General features: G+C 34.8%; 1 protein-coding gene across 1 annotated transcript; it reads right to left on the minus strand.

Moving 5' to 3' along the window:
- Positions 1–1,012: 1,012 nt before the first annotated feature.
- On the minus strand, positions 1,013–21,616 carry LOC102683806 (ATP-binding cassette sub-family D member 2). The gene is made up of 10 exons (XM_006633443.3): positions 20,436–21,616; positions 20,037–20,217; positions 19,100–19,221; positions 16,025–16,187; positions 14,723–14,817; positions 13,709–13,854; positions 10,368–10,513; positions 8,925–9,009; positions 8,706–8,831; positions 1,013–8,117 (listed from the first exon to the last, which is right to left on the minus strand). The coding sequence occupies exons 1-10, from the start codon at positions 21,369–21,371 to the stop codon at positions 7,907–7,909; spliced, it is 2,211 nt and encodes a 736-aa protein (XP_006633506.1). The 5' UTR covers positions 21,372–21,616; the 3' UTR covers positions 1,013–7,906.
- Positions 21,617–22,525: the final 909 nt, after the last annotated feature.

Genomic DNA, 22,525 nt, shown 5'->3' on the forward strand with positions numbered 1-22,525 from the left:
TTAAGACGTTACTAGGCAGGGCGATGTTCGGATTGAACAAAGGCTGACTAGCCGCTGTAGAAGCCTCATGAGGGGGTGGAGGAGAACGACAATCCCGGAGTGGATTGTGAGAGGAATAGCCTGCGAGGGAAAGGGTGAGAACGTCAGTCTGGGAGGAGATTGACAGAAGAACCGGAGCTTAACGAGATCAACGAAAGATTTAAAGAGACAGCATCCTGGTTGAGAGCAGGGCTGCCGGTGTCCGCTGTATGACTGAGTGTGTGGACCAGAGTGAGTTCTATGGTAGAGGGACCCTCCCTATGGCAATACATCGGGTATTGGGAAGTGAGTAGGGCTATCTAGCTACTGGGAGACAATGCAGTGGTGGCTGGGCACAGGGTCAGGTGTGCCAACAGCTGTGAACTAACGCGTGTGCGTGTGCGTGTGTCCCAATCTGGTAATGTCAGAAGAGGATGTTGGGTCTGGAGGTAGATGCAGGAGCAGGAGGCTCCTAGCAGTGAGGACAACAGGGTGAAACATGCTGAGCCTGGGACTCCAGAGGGAAGGGCCAGAAGTAATGGAATATGGAATCATGTGTCTATGTGAACACCACTCTTGGAGGAGTGTGTGAGTTGAAAAGGAACCCAAAAGGGTGATTTTGGGGTGGGGTGATGTGGAGCTTGACCATGCCCAAGATGGTGGCCGCACCCCAGGTTCTATTAATGAATTGCTGCAGCATTGCTTTTTGTTTTAAAATGTACATTTATCATAGATTTAAATGTTTTAACTTGGAAATGCATTATATTGTTTCTCAGTTTTCTCAAACTGTATTATGTGAGGTAACTTTACTTTCTTGATTTAAAATGGGCATAAGGCCAACTAAAAAGAAATTGGAATTAATATATTTTTCCCCCCAATAAATTAATTGAAATGCTTGTTTACATACCTTTTAGTATTTGCTGCAATTGTCAATAGTCTCAAAGATTTAAAAAAAAGATGGTTTCATGTGTGTAGTAAGAAAAGGTCAGAGAAATTAATGAACATGTTTTATTTTTTTGAAGGGTACAAATTAGTCATCTGTACAACTTAAAAACTTTAAGAACATTCCCATTATGGCCAAGAGCTAAAATGTTTTTTTTTTGTTATTGCATCTTTCATACTGTACAATTTTGAAGGTTTCAGGAATATATTCATTCAAATTAAACTTACAGGAAGACATGCTATTTGTCAGTGATAACCTAATATAATACAATAGTGGACAAAACAAATCTAACTGGAACCACATATATACAGTATTATTATATTCAGCACTTACTCAAGCTTGATCTTGTATGATCCCAAGTTTTTGGTCAAACAGCTTTTCACCTGCCATAAAGAACCATATTTCTACTTGCTTATACACATGTCACCTTTTTAGAAATCTGTGCCTTTACATGCAGAATAAATACTCTTCAGGGTGAAGACATGCCACAACCTGCACTTGAACAAAGCTCAATGCCAGTCCCCCATTAACGTCTGAATATAATATGGATCTACATTTCTCATGTACCACGGCCAGAGAATCTTCTCTCAAACCTCCGTGGCCCTCCTCTCATTCTATTGGAGCAAGCCATTAGCTTGTGAGCTCGCAATGACTGGTGCATGGGGTCATTCCAGATCTATCCCACCTACTGTACATGTGTCTCAATAGGCACATTTTGGTATTGAATTAAGTTTGATGTTTCCAAACCCAATTTTTCATTTTAGTGTAATAACAAATACTATAGTATGTTGCCTATTGGGGAAAAAATGAGAGCATAGCAAGTCAATCATGCTACTAAATGAAATATAAGACATCATGATATAACAACAACGGTAACCAAGAAGCAGATGTGGAATGTCATTTTTAATGTCCAAATTAAACCAGAGGATTAAAACCATATTTTGCCAAAATAAACATTGATGCATATCTTTCATTTACTTATTTCATACTGTAGATTAATTGAATAAAACTGCATAATAAATCAATTTATGAATTGAATGGATTATTTTGTACTGTATGTATAATCAATTATTTGCATTTTTTAATATTGATAACTAATTAAAATCAGTTCATATAAAAAATCTAGAAAAAAATAAATCAAAAGGAGGCACATGCATAAGAAATATATAGATAAACACATTTTATTTGTTTCCAGAATAGATAAATTGTTCCTGAATTTCACATAAATATCCATCCACTTGTTGAGTTTATTTTAGGTTGTAAAATTAAAAAGGCTGCTTGCTCTCTTGACAAATACAACAAATTAGACCTGTAAAATAATCTAATTGGGCAGCCACAAACTAAGAGACAAACCTTCTTTAAAATGGAGCTGTATTTTAACCTGTCCAACTTCTGAGCTTCCAATGCTTCTGTGTACAACAGTTTCTTTAGATCACGCACCTTGTTACAACTGCAAAAACTGGAGATATACACAATTGGAAAAAAGAAAAAATGGTATAGTTTACATCCATTACCCTGGTCATGCAAAATAATTTTAATCACTCATGTTCACAAACATTTGTTTAACAAGACATTCATATTTTTATTATCTTCATCATTCTGTTAAAATTAAGCCTGATGCACTGTATAAGATTAGGAAAAGCAATTAAATCCCATTTAATTAAAATTGCAAACTTTTTATGATTTTGCACATGCTTAGCTTTTTCTAACTAAAGGATATGAGAAAAGAAATACACAAACAGTATATTGAATATTTGCCATAAACCAGCAACTGTTAAGTAAATTTTATGCAATAGTTACTGCAACTGCAGATCTGAGGTCAAATGGACACAGTATTCCACCTGCAGAACTCCTTATGTCCCTAAGGCAATCAATCTGTGAGAAAAATTCATATCAATTCAAAACTAGACATATCGGGGAACTCCAAACCATTCAAACTGTTCAGTGTGCAATGGGCATATTGTATTGGATTGATTTGGGAGACAAATGAGTGGGTGACAGAAGAACTAATAAATATAGCTAATCACCCTAACCACAGGTGCATCACCAGCAAAGCACTTCTTGTTACACTAAAATCTATAGACTCTATATCACAATACAGTTATAACAAATTCAGACACTGTTTCACGTAAACATTATAAATCCTTATCCAACCTAGAATAGAAAAAACAATACAGGAAATATTTTTTTAAGTATAAGAATCTCGACTTAACATACATATGACATTGCTAAAACTAAAAATTCACTGTATAACAGTCCAAGACAGACAGCAGTTCACTGGGTGTTTACTGAACACATGAATGTCTACAGCATAACATTAACAATCACCATTCAGACACCTGAGTTTTTGTTTTGGAGAAGGTTTGTTAGGGTATGACTTTAGCCACTCTCATTCACTGCAAGAGCATTCATAATGTCTGCCAGTTCATTCACTCTATTTATGGGAATCAACTAAAACAATGTAATTGCTTATTTAAAACAATTATTTATATCATCTTTGACCAGTAATAAACCCATTTTAAAACTACATATTATTGCACGGCTGAGGATCCAAATGTATACACAAGGGAACAGCACCTGTAATATTAAGGACTTCTAATCACCCCAAAACATAATTTTAATGAATTGGCAAGATTTTACTATTTTACTATTAACTGAAATCTAAAAGCATGTAATTTTAAGCAGAAGTGAGCCTTATATTTAGTAATCTTATATTGCAACAATCTTCAAACCTTGATTTATATACTTTTATATAATTCCTCCATAAGATCCTGCTAGCTCTTTGTCAACATACTGTATCAAAAAAGTGGCAAGAGAAGAACTACAGAGAAACCCTGGGATTCTTGCTGGTTTACCCATACTGTAAACATCTGAGTTAGGTACCTGGTTAATCCAGAAGGAGTAACTCACCAAAGGTTTGGCCAGTGTTGTATCATTGCTCTTGCCAGCAGTATTGACACAAACAAAATCACTTCTCTAATTCCCCTGAGAGTGGAATGTCAACAACACAGGCTGTGGCTGGATGTGCATGAAAGCAAAGAGGGCCACGAAGATCCAGGTTGTAGAACTAGATACTGTAGTGATAAGAACACATACATACAATGGTAGAAATATTTCTAGCCAAGGGAGAGACAGCTTGCTCAACAAACTCAACAATGGACACCTATTTTATAAAGCACTTAAGTGGTTTTAGAAGATTGTGTCACTAAAAGACAAATTGCTTTTTTGTGCATCGAAAGGAGGGTATTGATTTGAAACCTAGGCCATGAACACAAACGTGATAAAGAACCTACAGAAAACCCAAAGAAATGCAGAAAGATGTATGCCAGGAATAATATGAAGAGACAGAAAACTAAAAAAGTGTAAATGGGCTGGGCAAAAAGTAGTGTGGATCATAAGTGGACAAAGAAAATACCCAAGTGCATCCCCATTGGCTGGGAAAATGCCAAGAAGCCCTTACGAAATGATAGCAATATGAAAAAAATGTATTCCAGAAGGATAGCCAAAGACATCTCTGCAGAAGAATCATGCAGAAGCCTTCAAACAGCAGCAGCTCCAAGAATCACCTGGACTCATGACTGACTTGCTCAGCATGCAAACCGAAAATATACTTGCATTAATTACAGTAGGGTCTCAACATTAGCAGGGGTTCGGTAAAGAGAACCTTCACTAATTGCCAAATTCGGATATGAACGAATCGAATATCCGACCGAATATTACTGTATATGACTAAATAAGTCCAACTCTTTACCATTGCATAACATACTATAGTATAGTATGTATGATTTAAAAGACATATGTGACCTTGATTTATATGGTAATTAAAGCACCAATGCTTGGGCCTTAAGTTAATTTAAAAAACATTGATCACAGTAATCACAAATGAATAGTAATCAGCTAAAATAACACAAATCCCTCCTCTGTATCCAGCTTTCACAGTCTCTCTGCCACTGTGATTAGCATGCCCTCCTGTAACAGAAACGGCAAGAAATCTATCAGTGAGCCTATAAAGTCGTCTTCAGGTTGTCATTACCCATACTGACGACACAACCTGGAGTGTTCATTACGGGTTTGAGACGAGATGAGATGAGAATACTAGATAGTGGGTATTTGGGCAGGCAGCAGGGAGAGACTCACTAGCTAAATAAAATTCATGATCCTAGTCTGTTGCACTAATTTGTAAGTTGCTGCTAACAACCTTCAGCTCATCTGCTCTACTCTTCTTCCATATAAGCAGCCAGACCAAAGCGTAAGTGAATGAATTTTTAATTTGCAGCTGTTGAGACCCTATTGTAATCTTTTCTACTAGTTACTTCTTTCACCTGAAAATATTATGATCATGGAAAATATTGGAGATGTACTGTATTATTTGAGGATGCTTACAAATATACTAAGATATTTGTAAGCATACCACTGATAATGCAGCAACTTGTACCTTTTTATTACAATTGTCCTACCTTTAATTTTCTTAATTTCACAGTTGTGCAATTTGCATAGCTGTTCAAGCAGTGTCAGTTATTTAAGGAAAATGCAACAGATTCACTTTAAAAGAAATCAGATATACAACAAATCAAGCACCTAAGCAGCACCTCATTATACTTTAAAAATGTCACTGAGTTATATTTTTGTGCTTTTTATGGGAAGAAAAGTAGATTTGTAACATTGCAGTGTATACAGGGAATTTATTTGTTTTTATGTTTGTAAACCATCAGCATTTCTACATAATACAATAACCCTTTTTAGTATTGGAAAATGCTATTTGTTCTTCATTTTTTTCAAAATTAGAATGTTCTAATAAGTTATGTAACTTAGTCTGCAGTATAGAACATTCTGGAAGTCACATTATGTAAATTTAATACACTTAAAAGGGGAAAGAGTTCTCTGGACAGTGGCTCAAACTAATAAATAGCAGAGATACAGGCTACTGTATGTGCAAAACCAAGGAAATGTTTGATTATCGCAGCTCCAGTACCATCAGAAGAGTAGGCTTGAGGGAGGCCAAGGTCAAACTCTACTACCATTAGTCCTGGCTAAATTCCACTCTGGGCTTGCACATTCCAGCTTTCCTTACGTTCTTACTTAATTCAACTGATGAGGCAATTTCTCCCTTCTCCACTGGATTTCCTGTGTAATGTTCCATTTCAGTGGACGATGATGTGGATCCACTTCTATACAGTATATAAAATGCTTCAGGGTCCTTTGGGATGAAACATTCTACATACTGTATATGCAGTTATTATAATGATTACCCTCTAGAAACAAATAAAAATTGCATGAGTCCAGATATAAGATCCTATCAGTTGCTGACTCCGGCCCTAATGAGTCACAATGATGGTTATGTAACAATAATTTTGAAATATGTCCCACATGAATATTTGGTTGCCAACAATGGCTTAGTTCACATCTGTTGAAAACTTAATCAAATTTTATTTTGTCCTTTTTTGTGGCATGAAGAGACCCTTAGTAATGCAATAATAAATGCTTTAAAGACTTTAAAAACTTTGAAAAAGTGTATGCCTACACTGTCTTAACTCTGTACCTGCAAGGTTATAATCATATCTAGTTAAAAAGTAATCAGCTATTGAACTGCATTGTCTGAACAATAGATTGTTATTAAAACTGCCCACTCAGAGAAAACATAGTGACCATTATTCACATACTTAATATGTTATTTGCACTTTGGTCTGCTCTTAAATTACTCATTATCATTTCTTAATACTCACTCCTTACCTAAGAACAAAAATGTTAGTTATCATCATTAAACATTCTGGGTGTGAGGTAATTTTAGTTGCTGAGCTGAAAACAGTGGAAACAGACATATTTCATCTAACGGAGGTAATTCAGGGGAAGGATCACTCTTAAGTTAATCTTATGTGATTTTTTCTATTATTAGCAGCCTTCTAGTTATCAGATTTATTTAGGGAAAGAAAACAATGTTTTCTTTGCAAATGGGGGTAAATTTGGGACCACATTACTGTGAATTGAAGCAGAATTTGAATATGTCAAAGACATTACTCTACTGAGTAACCCAAATCATATCAAAGCAATCATACGTCTGTTAACAAAATTGTAAATAACATTACCCTGCTTCATATCCACACTGCTGTAGTGTACAAGGATCTGGATTTCCTTTATTCAGAGGAATCCTTTGTTCCTTCTTAAAGAATACTTGCTGCATCTACAGTAACTATTGGAGTTTTTCCATTTATTTTGGAATTAATTAAACTACAAATAACGTCCTTTTTACTTGTTTTTGCCTCTTTACGCTAGCATAAAAAAGTAAATCGATATTTGATTGTTTCACTCTTCAAATATTTTTTAATTTTTACTTGTGATTGAGATCACGGTGTTACGTAAATAGAGTCATAGAATTATTAAGGTTTGCACAAAAGTATAATGGTTAGTAAGTAAATGAAGGCATTTATGTTTTGCATAAACACACTATTTCAATCAAAGATCTCTGAGCTCAGATGTAAACATTTGTTACAAATGGCAAATACAAAAAGAAAAATAATTACCGTACCTTACATGAAAGCTTTATCTAGTTAAAACTGCATTCCTTAAAAATACAAAACAAGTTAAAATGTCCTCTAAGCAAAGAAGAGTGGCTCATAAATCTCACAATATTTTGCTAAAATAATAAAATTGAATTAAATACTATTTTAGGAAACAACCTAATTTAGTTGTAGTAAAGTGCTAAAAACATTTCTGCTTTTGTTATCACATTGCTCAAAACATTTCTGAAGTGGCTTTCCTTAGCCTTCAGTTACTTGATTTCTGAAGAAATCCTACTGTGTTGCTATTTTTGAAAAAAGAAACACATCTAACTGAAAAACCAAAATAATGTAATGCACATTGATCAATTAATACTAATTTTATAAAGAATACCATTTACACGTGTTCCAATTTTCCTTCGTTATCCTTTGCTTGCACAGGAGAACGAAGTTATTTCTCATTATCAGTAGTTTTGAGAACAGAATCCTCCCCTAAAATCTTGCACAGTTCATTCAGTCTCAGTTGCATTTTGGGAATACCAGCAAGCTGAGATTCCAGCCTCTGTTTCTCTTCTGTAAGGGAAAGTCGAGTAGCTGTGTCCAGCTGTTCAAAACGCCACCCTCCTTCACCATCAAACTGCAGGAGGTGAGTGTGGTACTTCCTACAAACACATGTTTAGCAGAGAACAAGATGTTACATTCATGGAATAAAAAACAATTCTACACATTCTGCATTTAAAGTTTCTTTTGGAGTCATGTGATTTTCATAATTAGCGTCTGTTTTAGTTATGCCAAAATTATGTCCTTGAAACTCCCAGAAAAGTCTGCAAAATTAAAGTAAATCTACAAGTAACTGCCATATCAAGTTGCCAAAATAAATATGTACAGTATGTACATATGTACCGTATATGTATATAGAACATATATACTATATATAAAACATACATATAAAGGAGTCTGCTACTATGAAAAAAAGGAAGTTGAAAAAAGGGAATCTAACCTTTACATGCAAATATGAAACTCAGTGTGTGACCCCAGGAAGTACACTACATGCTATATTATGAAGCAGTTTTTTTTAATTGCAGTGTTCTTAAAGACCTTTTTAAACACCCAGATGCTGTAAATGCTCAACATCTCTTACACTGATAATTTTCTTACTCTGTTGTGCCTCCCTAAAGAATCAAATGCAGTAATATCTTCCATCAAACCCATAAGAGTCAGGCCTGGACCATGATTGAATGACTACTCACCACAGAGATGGTCTGTGTGTGATAGAGAGCAAGGATATCCCAGCATCCTTTGCAGCCTGAAATATTTTCCCCTCCACATCAATGCTGACAGCACTTGTGCACTCATCTAACAAAGCATATTTCGGCCTAAGAGGAAAATATAAGTTAAATTGTGCAGAATTTGTTTAATATGAGCATACAAAAATGTTTACAAAAGAATAGGAAAGCTTTTTATTTTACTTGTGATAAAACATGCGTGCCATCCCCATTCTCTGTTTCTCTCCACCAGACAGAACATCCTTCCAGTCCATAACAGCATCCCATCCTTAAAATACAACAAAGCAATAATTAAACAGAAACAGACGATATTCTCAGAGTGAGTGAATAACATGATCTAGTCCATATATAAAATACTTAATTATACTTGTAAATAGTGAATGCTGAAATTCACATTTTTATTACTAAATGGACAAAATCTGGTCATGACCCATTTAAAAAAAAAGAAACTTACAAATGCTATATAGTAAATGTACAGTGAAAAGAGCGAGTATTGGGACAGTGAACAGAATTTTGTCATTTTTGCTGTTTAATAATGAAATTGTTCTATGTCGCATTAATATATATTAATATATAATATATAAATATATAAATGTATATATTAATTTCAGCTTTTGTTTATGAGTATTATTTTGCATAAATGTTTAGCCATGTTACACAATTTCAACTGTTTAATTCTCCATTTCCAATTAAATTAAGTGTTGGGAGCAATGGCTAACAAAACTAATTGCTCATTTTGTACATTTTAAAATTTACAATTGCTTACTGTACAAAGTGCTATCCCATGTTAAACTTGCACTGCTGCTGAAACTGTATGCTGATTCCAGCCTCCAGCCTCATGACCAGTGTCACCAAAGAGTCAAAAGCACGTAAAGCACAGCTTTAACTTTATTTTTTCTGATTGCAATTATTTGTAAATTTGTGAAAAATAAAAGAGCTGTAAATACATAGTCTTGGTCCCAACCTTATGAGTTCACTTTTTGAGTCTGCCTTTTGAGTTAGAAGGCATAAAAGAAGACAACAGCAGTTGATGACAGAATCATTAGAGCTTTGATGAAAAACCCCAAAATAGCAGCCAAAGAGATTGCAGAATCTCAAGAGTGCAGGGTAAAAGTGTCTCAATTCACTGTGTGCAGAAGACTTTGACAGAATTCCATAGGACACCACCTCATCCGAACAGCATGGGTGAGGTAGTGTCATAACTTCTGAACGCATGGCCGCCTCTAGAACTGGCTCACTGGTCTTTATTGCTGATTATTTCTGTACTTTTGCCTCTTATTTATCTGTGATCTGAAATACAAATTTCAATAGTACACAGGCAAACAGCCAAAACTGGCAAATTTCACTTCACCGTCCCCATACATATTTTTTTCACTGTAAATGCCTATGCAATATTTTGGGAAAGTACTAAATGTCTACTACTTTGTTTAGATGCAGAATTACTAGTTATCAGGGACAATATGGAGGACAATATGCATTATTTCTTACTGACGTTCTAGACTAGTCTATAGAAAATGCATGCGTAGTGCATATGGTTCGCTAATACTGATGCTGTTACTTATACAGTATGTGTCACACAGGAGAGATGTCTTCTAGAAATCAGTAGGAATTAGAGAGTAGCCTTACCCCCTTCCCTTGTAACTATCTGGTTCAAATTGACAATATCCAGAATGACCTCCAGGTCCTGGTCCCTGTAGCCTTTCTCACGCATGTCTTCCATTGAGTCAGGATAGATGACTTGATCCCGCAAAGTCCCAACTGACATATAAGGTCTAAGAAAATTAGAATTGAATAATTTGTCTGCTGCTTTTCATTACAAAGGAAAACACAGTATTGCTCTTCTCACTATATGAACAAAAACAAAGAGAACTGCAGGAAAAAGATAAAGAAATAAAAGTGATCCATGTATTTATCAGCCTTCAGTTTCACCTTTTGATATCAGTGATTAATCACTCCTGTTTCTGCTGAGTGTAACTTTGTATTCTCCTTTAATAATTGAACAGGGCATTAGACATGAATGAAATCCTATAAATACCTATTAGCTTTCTACCTAAATATTTGCATTTTAAAGCAGCATTTATCTCTAACCTGTCCTTCTGGTTCCAGGCAATTTAAAAGGATAACTACAATTTTTAAATTACATTTCGTATTGTGGGAATATACTGTAACTATTGCGGTTCAGTTAGATTTTGGAAAATGTATATTGAAAACTCACTGTACTTTAGTTATTATTTGTGCCTCATCTATTGAATATATCTCTATTAAAATCTATTATACTACAGGTTCCTGAAATCTTTACTGATAAATCTTTATTGAATATAAATAGTGTTGTTACAAATTTAAAAATACCTAATCAGCCAAACCAATTTTAGATGCCTTTTATAAAATAATTTAGTCTGCAAGGTTAAATTATATCCTTTGCTGACTAAGTACTGCAATAGGATTATGTTTCTTGTAATACTACAGGTGTTTTATTTTTCAGATGCATTCAGGAAGGAAAGATTTTCATAACATACTGTAGTTCTGCAAGAGGAAGAATACTGTAGCCAATGTTAAAAAGTGAAAAATCACCCTATTTTTCTGATTTTCAGAAAATCCAAAAATTGTTATCTAGACTGCAAAACAAACTATAAGAGAGATAATCAGGTTACCTGAGAAAGAATTATTTTTTTTTTTTGTATTTTATAGACTGTGATAACCTATATGTGTGTACACACATGTTTTTATTTTACCCTTTTATTTATAATATTTGTAACCATTTTGAACACTTAGGTTTAGCGCATATTTGTATTGATACTGTTTTATCTGCATTTCATTATTCCAAAATATTTCATTATTCTGTTAAGTGGAACCCACCAATCTTTAATCTCCAAAACTAGGCTTTGAACTTTGGAAAAAAAATATTTATTTTCTGATGCTCTGAGGCTATGGAAAAATCTCCCTGCCTCTAGATCTTCCAAGTTAGTCAGTGCTTTTAAATCATGTCTTAATACATACATAGACTAGCCTTTAATTCTATTTATTGTTTATTTAAATTTGGTATTTGTGTGTTCTAATGTTTTTGCATTTGTATGTGCAATTTTACATCTGATTATGGCTACAACCCCTAACGTAATCAACTGTTTATAACTAGTTTATTTTATCACAGGAATACTAAAAGTGAAAATGAATTACTTTATATTTACACCTTCTCAAAGTAAGGAATACAAAATTAAAACCTCACACTTTTCTTACTATATTTCCTGAAGTAATTGACCTTAGTTTGTATGTGTGTAACTGGAAAGAAGTGTATGTAATGCTAATCTCTTATTTTAATATGGTACATTAACTGAGAATGAGATAATCACATAAAAGTACACTGCCCAAACTCCTCTTCATTCTACAGACAAACACTTTCTGATGCGAAGTCAAACAACATGTCACAGGACTATGCCAGCATGCAGATAGCCTTCATCTTCTTGTTGACACAGCTATCTTTACATATAAAATATTTATTCCATACATCCAACATTTATAATTTGTGACTGCACTACCACCTGTAGGATCTTTTAAATATTTTACTCACATTAGCTCAAGTTTCCTTAAATATCGTTACCATGGTGGAATCACACAGAATTAATACCTATTGTATTACCTGCTGCAGTGCTCAGCTCTGTGACAGGAATTCAAATTTAATAGGCTCAGTCCAGGTCAAGAGAGACAATGCAGAACTGATATTAAATTCATTTTCACTTAAATACCAAAGCACTGGCGGTATCAACTGTCTGATATAAATAGCTTAATGAAGTCAAAAGGACACTGTCAGTGGTCATACTGCACCTAATTCACTTACTAAAATAATCACTTAAGCCTAATTTGTTAAACATTGGAGACATTGATTACTTTACTAAAATATTGAGATTTCATTGGATGGTACCACACTAACAGGTATTTCACAATACTTATTTTATTGCTAAACATACACACACATAAAAGAACAGAAATAAGAAACAAGGGCTTGACACAACAGTATTTTAATTCTCTGTAGTAATGAAATGATGATCATAGAAGAGATCAGAGAAGTGATTCTTCCAGAGACGTGAATGAAAGTACTTAAACAAAAAATTCAACTGGAAGAGGTGCAGAAGAAATCTTGAAATCAGGTTTTTTTCACGAAAATCCTTGGGCAATGCTTATTTTTTAAATTTTGAATTGCGAATATTTTTAGTATACCCACCCAATTTGAAATAACCAGTGGTATGTTGTTAACATATTACCTCGAAACTACAAGCCCTGTGACAGAATGAGAATGAAGTATGGAAAGAATCTGCTGACCAACATCAGGACACTTGACTTTTAAAATACCACCGCACTAAGTCTCAGCACCGACTGGAGGAGAGGTACTGTACGTCCCTCCCCAGCTGCGCCACATGCCTGCAAGTGTCCCCAGGACCACAGTTTACTGTGTCGCTGAGAGCCACGAGAGACCTGGCTGACTATTTCCACTCTCCTCTAGGGGGCGCTCAGCCAACTGTGTGCTGCTGCTCGGGGAATCCTGATCACAATCAGCTAGTGAAATGAACCAGGTATGAATCCACTACACATACTGAACCTGCCTGAATGCAGGTTGAGCTCTTCCAGATGGCACTGGAAAATTATCTTAAAGGCGTTAAATATAAATGTTAATTTAAAAGAAGTTTATATGGAATAAAAAAAAAACATACATTAAAACAATCCCTGCTGTAGCTACATATATCAGTAAGAACAACCAGTCTTATGGTTACAATCAATATCCATAAGAACAACAATAAAATAATGTTTTTATCACTGTTTTACACATTTACCACTGCCAACATACTCTGCCACTGCTCTTTAATTTTTACAGTGGAGAAGATTTTAGAACAGATTTTGCCTGGTTAGAACAATGTCCGTGCAGTGATACACAGGGGGGATCAGAAACAGTTTTGGGGAAAAAATGTCTTACATACCTTTGTGGAATGTAGAACATGTGCTGTGGTGAGGGTTTGTACAAGACTCCACCATACACTGGCCAGAGGCCACTCAGAATCCTGAACAGAGAGCTCTTCCCACAACCGTTAGGGCCTGTGATTAGTAGATGCATTCCTTCTTCTACCTAAACCCAAAATGTACATTAAAGGAGAAAGAAAAAAAAGTTAATTGATTCTGGAACTTCAACTTACAAAAAGTAATTACATTTTTGTTCAGATAAATTATCTTAGTTTTTTTTTTATTAGGTGGTTTGTCAGAGTTGAAACTCTACTCCAACATGTTGTTATCTAACATTTTAAAATGTACTTTTGTTAACCTTGAGATAACTCAGAGAGAAAGGGCTAAGAGTAACATGGTAAAATGACATTTTGGCTAAAAGCCCAAATCAATACAGGTAAGAGGAGCTCCTCATTCTGTTATCCGTGAACTAGCCTATGTTAAAAATAATATATCTAACTTGCTATGCCACAAATGATTCTGAGCTTCAGGCCATGGATATTTTGGTATAAGTTTATTTTATTATTGGTGTTGAAACAATTTAATTATGTCAATAACAAACTGACATAATTAATCATGCTCTTTTTACATGATAAGGATCTCTTGTATATACTGTAAATTGAGAATTATATACTGTATATACACTATGCATTTCATATGTTTGCTATTCTTATCATGTAAAAAACTATAAAAGTCAAAAGAAATAAAAAACAATCATCTATAGTGAGACAAACATAATTATACCAAGATAAGTGTTGGCTAATTCTCCTATTTTTGTATCACTTGTGAAGAACAGTGGTTCTAATACACATGTACTGTACATATGTGGGAATACAGTGATATACCAAACATGAAAATTGAAAAGGACCTGCTAGGAATCCAAGTATATTTAAAGGAGGAAAATAACAAAAATTTAATGTTAACATTTTCTCTATAAGTTGAATTTCAAAAAAGCTTTAAAAAAGCAATTCATTGTGATCTGTTTTGGTACTTACTTTGAAATTTAAACAGGAAACGACGACATCACCATTTGGTGTGATAATTGGGACATCCTCACACACAATCCCTTTGTCTACATCAATAACATTTCCTTTAAACACATAAAGAAAAATGTGGCATTAACTAAGAAAGAGTAATAGACTAGACAGGGTTATGTATCCCTTACAGAATCACCACAGGAGTAGTGTAAAACACAACCTACTGTAAAGAAGGCTGCACATAGGAAACGTTTTGAAAATACCTTACTTCTTTCTATTTACTTTATTTACTGTAATTATTCTTTTCTTGTACCTCTGAAACATAACTTCTGTAGCTTTAAAACAGCTACATGGCAGGTACCTTTCAATAAACACTTCTGAGTTTTTAAGATATATAATACTTTCTAAAAAGCAGTAATTGTACAGGATAGCTTTAAAATAAATATTCCAATGGATAATCCCCCATTTCTTCTAACTCTGTGCAATTCAGCCACATTTTCTAAAAAAAATGACATAAAAACCAATCCTTTCATTTCTATTTTCCACGCCTACCTTATTTATAGATAGGTTTGCAGCTAATCCCCATTGGTGGGAAAAAAAAACTTTGTTCTGGTACATAAGACTGGAACACAGATAACGATTATCTAATGTACTAAAACATGTTTACTGTTTAAATTATGGATAGACTATCTATGGGTGCTATATAGCCTTAGATGAACAGTGGATAAACTCCTGTACAAAGATCTCCTGAACAGGATCATTGTGCAGGCTCAGATTAAAGCAAAACTTTGACCGCCTGCAAATTCAGAATGTCTCTGCACACATGAGTCTTCTTGCATTTACTCATTATGTAACTGGCAGTTAGCAGGTGCATAAAACTAAGGACTGTCTGGTGAGAAATATACAGTAACTTCATTATTTAGATAATTCATAATTTAGATGGCAAACAGAAACATTCTTCTGCAGGATGGTCACACTCAGACTCAAGACCACTCAGATGGTCTTGAAGAATGGTTGAAAATGTTTTAACATTGTTTTTGTTGAAGATGAGAGTGTAGTGTGGATACACCCGGCGTAAATATATATTATTACATTATACTTGTATAAATTGTATAAACTTCTTGAGGCTCTTTTTCCTTGCCTAAGAATTATATGTTACATAAAATTCTGAATGATTTGGATATTTATTAGAATAAGGTATAATGTATAAGCAAAAGACTGCTTGTATTTAATGTGCTGCTTTCTGGTAGCTGTAAAGGGTCAATTTGCTGTAGTAATACAGTATATAGTATATAAATGCACATGTATTTATTTAAGTACCTTTGATCTCAAGAGGACCATCAATATGCATCTCAGGTCTGGCTGCACCTTCGTTGTCAGATGGAGCTGTAACAGTGGAACGCTTGTATATTCCTTTCTGCACTTCATCAAAAACCAAAAACATGTTGTGTACGCGAGCTGTATAGCCAGCCAGTTCAGTGACCTGTTAAAGTGAATGGATAAATGCTTCAGCACAAAGGCACTGTGAAGAAACAGAATGATGTCAATAGTCTACTACATAAAAATTATAGACTTTGCAGCCTGGTTTCAAAGCCAATCAACAAATAATGTTTTGTGTGAGATAAGAAAAGCCAAAAAATAATAAGAAAATATCCTCATAATAAATGAAAAATATTATTTCAAAGAATTCTCTGTCATTTTAAAATAGGATGGTACTTTTCAATAACCTTTTAACAAAAGTATTCATCAATCAGCATGAGGCACAAATAAAAGAAATGTACAATTTATCATGAGGTGTCCCATATTTCTCATTTTGTAAACCATTTGATCACAATTTAGTCTTTAAATTCTAAAACATGTAAAAGCAGTTGTAATGCTTGCTCTTTTTCAAATAAAAAGAAGATATTGCTGTCTATACTTTATACATGTTGTATTAGAAGTTATGGCATTAAAAGACAAGTCTTGGTTTATAATTTATAATTATCAGGAGAGATTATTCATTTATTTTAACCCAGGACCCTTCAAATTTTAAAACTGTCCAATGATTTTGACAAGGTGAATATCATACATAAATATTTTTTTCATATACATACATTTATAACTAAAAGCTACTTTTTCCCTTAACTTTTTCCCTTAATCTGTATGCAGTGGGAAAAAGGCAGAACAAAGCATCTTTGACCAGTGTCAGAAAAGGAGTTCACTTCCACTTGATCACACGAATTGTTAAATAGGGAAACATTCTGAATGTTAAGCAGATGGTGGATTATTCCCAACTAGTTAAGCTTCCCTAACAGCATTCTTAATGCCATAAACGTGATCTCAATATGAGGTTTTAAATGCATAAAGCTTTCACTTGTGCTTTCTGATGCAATGTTTAAATTCCATATTAAGAAAGGAAACATTTACAGTGTAAGCCATAACTTTTGTAATAGCAAACCCATACTGTAAGTTTAGCTCCCTGGCACTCAGAAAGTAATGAATTGTGGTGAATAACGTTCAGTCACAGAAGCTAAAAAAGGAAACTGTACAGATAGTGTAATTCTGAACTGCAATGCACTGGCTGCCTGTACAGTGTTCTAACACTCTATCTAATCTCAGTTTTAACCAAAACACGTGCTCACGTTTCCTAGAACTCTGGCACTCTTGTCTGGACAGAAGACTATTGAGCAGGCAAGCAAAATACTTTAACAGCTACAGCAACCAAATAATAAAAAATCAAAATTTATTTTGTTACACGGTAATGTGGTACAATAAAAAACTGCACATAAATAACATGGCATTTCAGCAAAAGTTTAAAGGAGAAATGTATACTGTACATTCTTGCATTCAATCAGCACATTTGGAACAGCCCCTTGTTCCAAAGTAGAAATTTGTGTCTACTTATTTAATACAGCTGCATGCTTAAGTTCCTGTAACAGGGTTTATTCATTTTATCTGTATCTCCAAATTGGATGGATGGTCAAAACTATGAATTAACAATACTGCAGTCCCTGAAATGGGTCTAGCCCATGTTAAGCTCTCAACACTGTAAATGTGCGATTATTGTGAAAGTTGTAACATTAAAATCAGCCTTCATATACAGTAGTACTTCACATCATTCTGCCCGATACCTTATACATTAATTCATGTAAACCCAGCTCTTAAAAATGACTAAAAAAAGAACAACTTGCGGATCAACAGGAATTCACTTGCCAAACTTGCCAAAATGTAATTTTAAGATGCTGCTGTTACAGCTGCTGCTGTTACACTGTTACACTGCATCTCCTAAGACTTCTGTGGATAGTGGTAAAAAGACAAAGCTCAGCGCTTATCTTCACTTGAAAGAAATTTGTCTTTACACCACAAAGGGGAAAAAACACAAGCTGAACAATCATCTGTTTGATTTTGTGCACTGTGTTTGGCATAACTAACATAGATGATGAGCCTTTGGTTGGTTAATGGTCACTTCAGAAATGACTGTCCCTAATAATACAATTCAGAAATATTACTAACAGCTAGTTTACAAATATTTAACTGATCAGGAATTAAAATAGTGATTCCAATTGTTTGTTCTTTATTTAAAAAATGGCAAATATGACACCAGTCATCACTTTCCAGAGAAAAACACGTTGCTAACGATCATGTTCCAACTTCTAGGTACTGATATTTCAAAGTAGTTGGTACTAATTAGTATAATACATACTGAGCATTATGATAATTTCATCACTATAATTCCACATAATTCCATCACTTATTACATTGTTGAACAGTCATGTCATATGTAAATTCATTATGGTATCAACAGTGTTAAGTATTTGGGGATCTACTGAGGAAGTAACAAACCAATAGCATGTGTGACTTTATTTGAACACAAGCTGTACATCACTTGAACCATCTTACTGACTGGTCTACTGTACACAACAATTAGCTTCATTTTTTATTTGTCTGTGTCACATTCCATACAACACCTTGATTGATCAGTGGTGAGTCCTGTTGAGAAGTTGCTCCGATATTCTCATTAACAAAGGCACTACTTTCTTAATAGGCAGGGGATATTGGTTCCTTTCTGTGTTTTAGGTTCAACAGGGTAAATCACCTCTTCACCCGTACCCAATCAAATCTTTTGCTAATTAGCTGACTTAATGCTTGTGACAGCACAATTATTTGAATGTAACATGGTCAGTCAAAATTTTTCAATTTTAATTAAAATGACACAAAAAGCATTTAACAGATGCTACTAAATAAAATATTTTTTAATGCTCGGAATATAAACTAATAGGAAGGCAATTTGAAAACCTATTTTTTGTGAACACATTTTTATTCTCCTAAACTCACTGAAGTGATGTGAAAACATTTAAACATATTAAAATCTAAGGCATATGAAATAAGCCACTCTGGAATACAAGTTTACCTCACCTCTTTGTAGGAAGACATGATTCTCTCTATAGCATCAGCACCAGATGCCAGGAGATTACGTGCTGTTGTGAAGGCTTCAGTTCTTTCACTCACTAAAACTTGAGTTTGGCCATCTTCCAGCTCTAAAAAAGAAACAAAAGTGTTCCTCAAAATGAATTTGTATTATATTTAGGAGACACGTGAAAAGAACAAGTAGTTTTATACATACGTTTATATTCTATTGTATTTTACACAACATGATCAAAAAACGACTAAAGCTGTTTATTCAGAAAACTACAGATGTTGAATCATTAGTTGCTTGCACATCCAATAACCTCCTTCCATTTGCTTTTTCACCCATTTTAATTTAAAAATCATATGGTTCTATAACAGATGACAACAGCCTTGCATGTGACATGTTTAAAAACATGAGTCTGATTTATTCTTCTGAGTATCCCAGTCTGGATTACTTTGATATCCCAGTCATTAAAGTAATAAGTAACTTAAATTACTTAACTGGTTCGTATTTAACATGTATTTCTATTTGAAACAACAATTATTTATTAACGTCTCTTGAAAATAATAATAGAATTGCCTTCTCTCCACCCGAACGCACTCTCAAAAAGAGTAAGAACAAAAAACAAAACTCCTGGCCCTTTAGCAACAGACTGTGACACCATAACCTCACATAAAAAATGCTACGGCAACGGTTTTCTTGCCATAAACTGAAGAAGAACAAACACATAAAACATGATGTCATTTGTAACCACTGGCATATTTCTGTGTCACATTTTAAACACATTTTGCTATTATGCGTATGAAAGGCAATAAGTAATTAAAACTCACATTTAAACGAATTACTAGTAATTAAACAATTTTAATTATCGTTAATTTACCAGTATTACGAATTTACATTATTTAAATAACTCAAAATATTTTAGAAGAATCTTTATTTTACCGTTATCAGCAAAACCAGTTGCGGTGATAATGGGTACTGCCACCATAACTAAGCCACTCCCACTCCAGACATACTTCATCAGGAACTGCTCTATCATAATATACCAGAGCCGCTTAGACAAAATAAGGTTCATCTGTTCAGCAAGGGCCTTGTAACATTTCTGCAGTTGTTTCATCTCTACCTGTTTTAGAAGAAGAAGACACATTATTCACACTATGAAAGTGGCATTAAGTATGTGTAATTGTTCAGTTTGGAAATCCTGATTTCATTTAAGTTACGTTGCTCCACTAGATATACTATATTCGTGTTTCTACAAAGGAATGCATTTTTTAGTTTTACACTGAGGAGAGACATAGCCTGAACTAAGACTGACATGTAGTGTCTCCACTGTTGTCTTACCTTATGTCCCCTGTAAAAGGCGATCTCTTCGGCGTTGGCAATGATGCGTGAATGTGCGTAACGCAAGTAACCCTTTCTGTGTGCCTCCTCCGCCACCAGTTTCCCAAATTTTGGCGAGCAGGCTCTCAAAACCTTAGCTGTGGCATACACGACGAGACCTGCCAGCAGGGTCGGGCCGGAGGCGTTGGCCCCTCTTGATCTTGCAGTTTGAATCAGGGTGTAAGAAGTAAGCATCACATCCAAAATGGGTTTTGTAAGGTTAGAGTACAAATGTGCAACCGATTGCGAAAACATCATGATGTCCTCTGTAAGGGATTGGTCTGGGTTCGCAAGTCTCCCATCCATATTGCTAACCTTATAGTAAGTCTGGTCTGTGAAATACGTTTTATATGCATGATCGACTAACCGAGTGCGAAAGGCCAAAGCAAGCTTGCACTCCAAAAAACGTATTGCGCTATTGACAAACGTGGCCGGTATGGCTATAAGGAGCCATTTCATCAATTTGATGACGAAGCTTCTTGGTTGTTTCTCTACTATTGTCTTCACGATTTTACCGTCTAACCCTGCCACATAAATGGACAAGAATGTCCTCGATATCAAGGCGACAGAATGTAAGCAAAGCAATCCGAGCTCTTTGGTGATAAGCTTTGGAAAGAGGATTTTTACAAGTTCCAGTATCTGATTGAAGAACTCGGCATTTACTCCAGGAGACCTGTTTGGCGTTACGTCCGTCGTTCCTGGCAATATTAATCCATTTTGTTCTTCAGTTTTGAGGGGTTCTGTCTTCTTATGGTCGGGTCTTCTGTTGATCTGCTTGCAAATGACAGGATACAACGTTTTCACCCCATAAGCGGCCGCCACAAGAATAGCGGCTCGTTTTGCTGCAGCTGACTGATTCCATTTCACTTTAGCTGCCGCATGCAATATATTGGACATTTTTTAACAATAGGCGATATATAAACTTGTCAATCTTGTCTGACGTCGTTTCGGTACATATCCTTCAGTCAAATGTAAAACAATAAATCAAAATAAAATATAATAAAACAACCAGAAAGAACTGAGGGAAATTCAACCGCAGATTGTTTTTACTAAGAGCCTCTGCACCACTAGACAGTATCAATTGGAGTGTTTCCGTCAATAGGTTGTGCAGTCTTTCTTCTCGGCTACTCCCCCGGAAGAAGTTGATTGGTTATTTCTGCAGCGAATGCAAATAACAGATTGTAAAACGTTTGAGATGCGCATCTGCGTTGTTCAGACTGTGTGTATGCAAAACGTAACCCTAAGGGTTCACGTGATTCTCAGTGACTGTGGTCAACATGACAGTTATGAAACAAACGACTAAGAGGAATAAGGCAGTAAAAAAGCACAGTAAAATGTGTACCTTACTTTGAAATAATGTCGCGCAAAATTTCGATATGAAGCAACATGCTTTATTTTGATGAAAACGGTGAATTTTAAAAGCACATTGAATGAATGAAGAGTACTGTGTTTGCATTTCAAAATACAATATAAAACAAAATTAAATTACACCTCCTACATCTTCACCACCATCATAATTACAATATATGCTATCGCAATACTAAAATCCCAAAAATAAAAATAATTTTTAACAACCATAATTTAAATCGCCTAAGAAACAGCAAATAGCAATTTAACATTAACCAGGATTGAATTCCTATGCACTGTAACACTACGCAACTTATGTTAAAGAGATTCAGTTTGATTTAACCTAGTTAATAATAGTACAAGGAAGGAAAACTGAAGACAATCAAGGCTGTCTGGACAAACATCAGTTTGTAACTTCTATGTGTGTAGCCAAATGTATATTTTAAACTTTATTATTAATTGCTCAGACTGAATGTGTATAGAATTCCCGGCTAGAAACAGTTTACCAAGTGAAAATAGTTAACACTGTTTTTGTTGAGACCAATTTTAAACGGTATGACGTGCAATTAAGAGCACGCGATTTCAATATCCTGTATTGCCTATACAGTGCGTCTGAAATCCACTGATGCTTTGAAATGACCAGAAATTCAATAACTTCAATAAACGAATGGGGTCCTGCAAGTCCGACGAAGGGCATACACACA

Source organism: Lepisosteus oculatus, chromosome 7 (genome assembly GCF_040954835.1).
Source record: "Lepisosteus oculatus isolate fLepOcu1 chromosome 7, fLepOcu1.hap2, whole genome shotgun sequence".
Taxonomy (NCBI): Eukaryota; Metazoa; Chordata; class Actinopteri; order Semionotiformes; family Lepisosteidae; genus Lepisosteus; species Lepisosteus oculatus.

Excerpts from the sequence above, each read along its gene's own strand:
- LOC102683806 (XM_006633443.3), bottom strand. The coding sequence starts at position 21,371 with ATGTCCAATATATTGCATGCGGCAGCTAAAGTGAAATGGAATCAGTCA. Across the intron at positions 19,222-20,036 it reads AACTGGTTTTGCTGATAACG|AGCTGGAAGATGGCCAAACT; the intron begins GTAAAATAAAGA and ends TTTCTTTTTTAG. Across the intron at positions 14,818-16,024 it reads TGGTCCTCTTGAGATCAAAG|GAAATGTTATTGATGTAGAC; the intron begins GTACTTAAATAA and ends ATGTGTTTAAAG.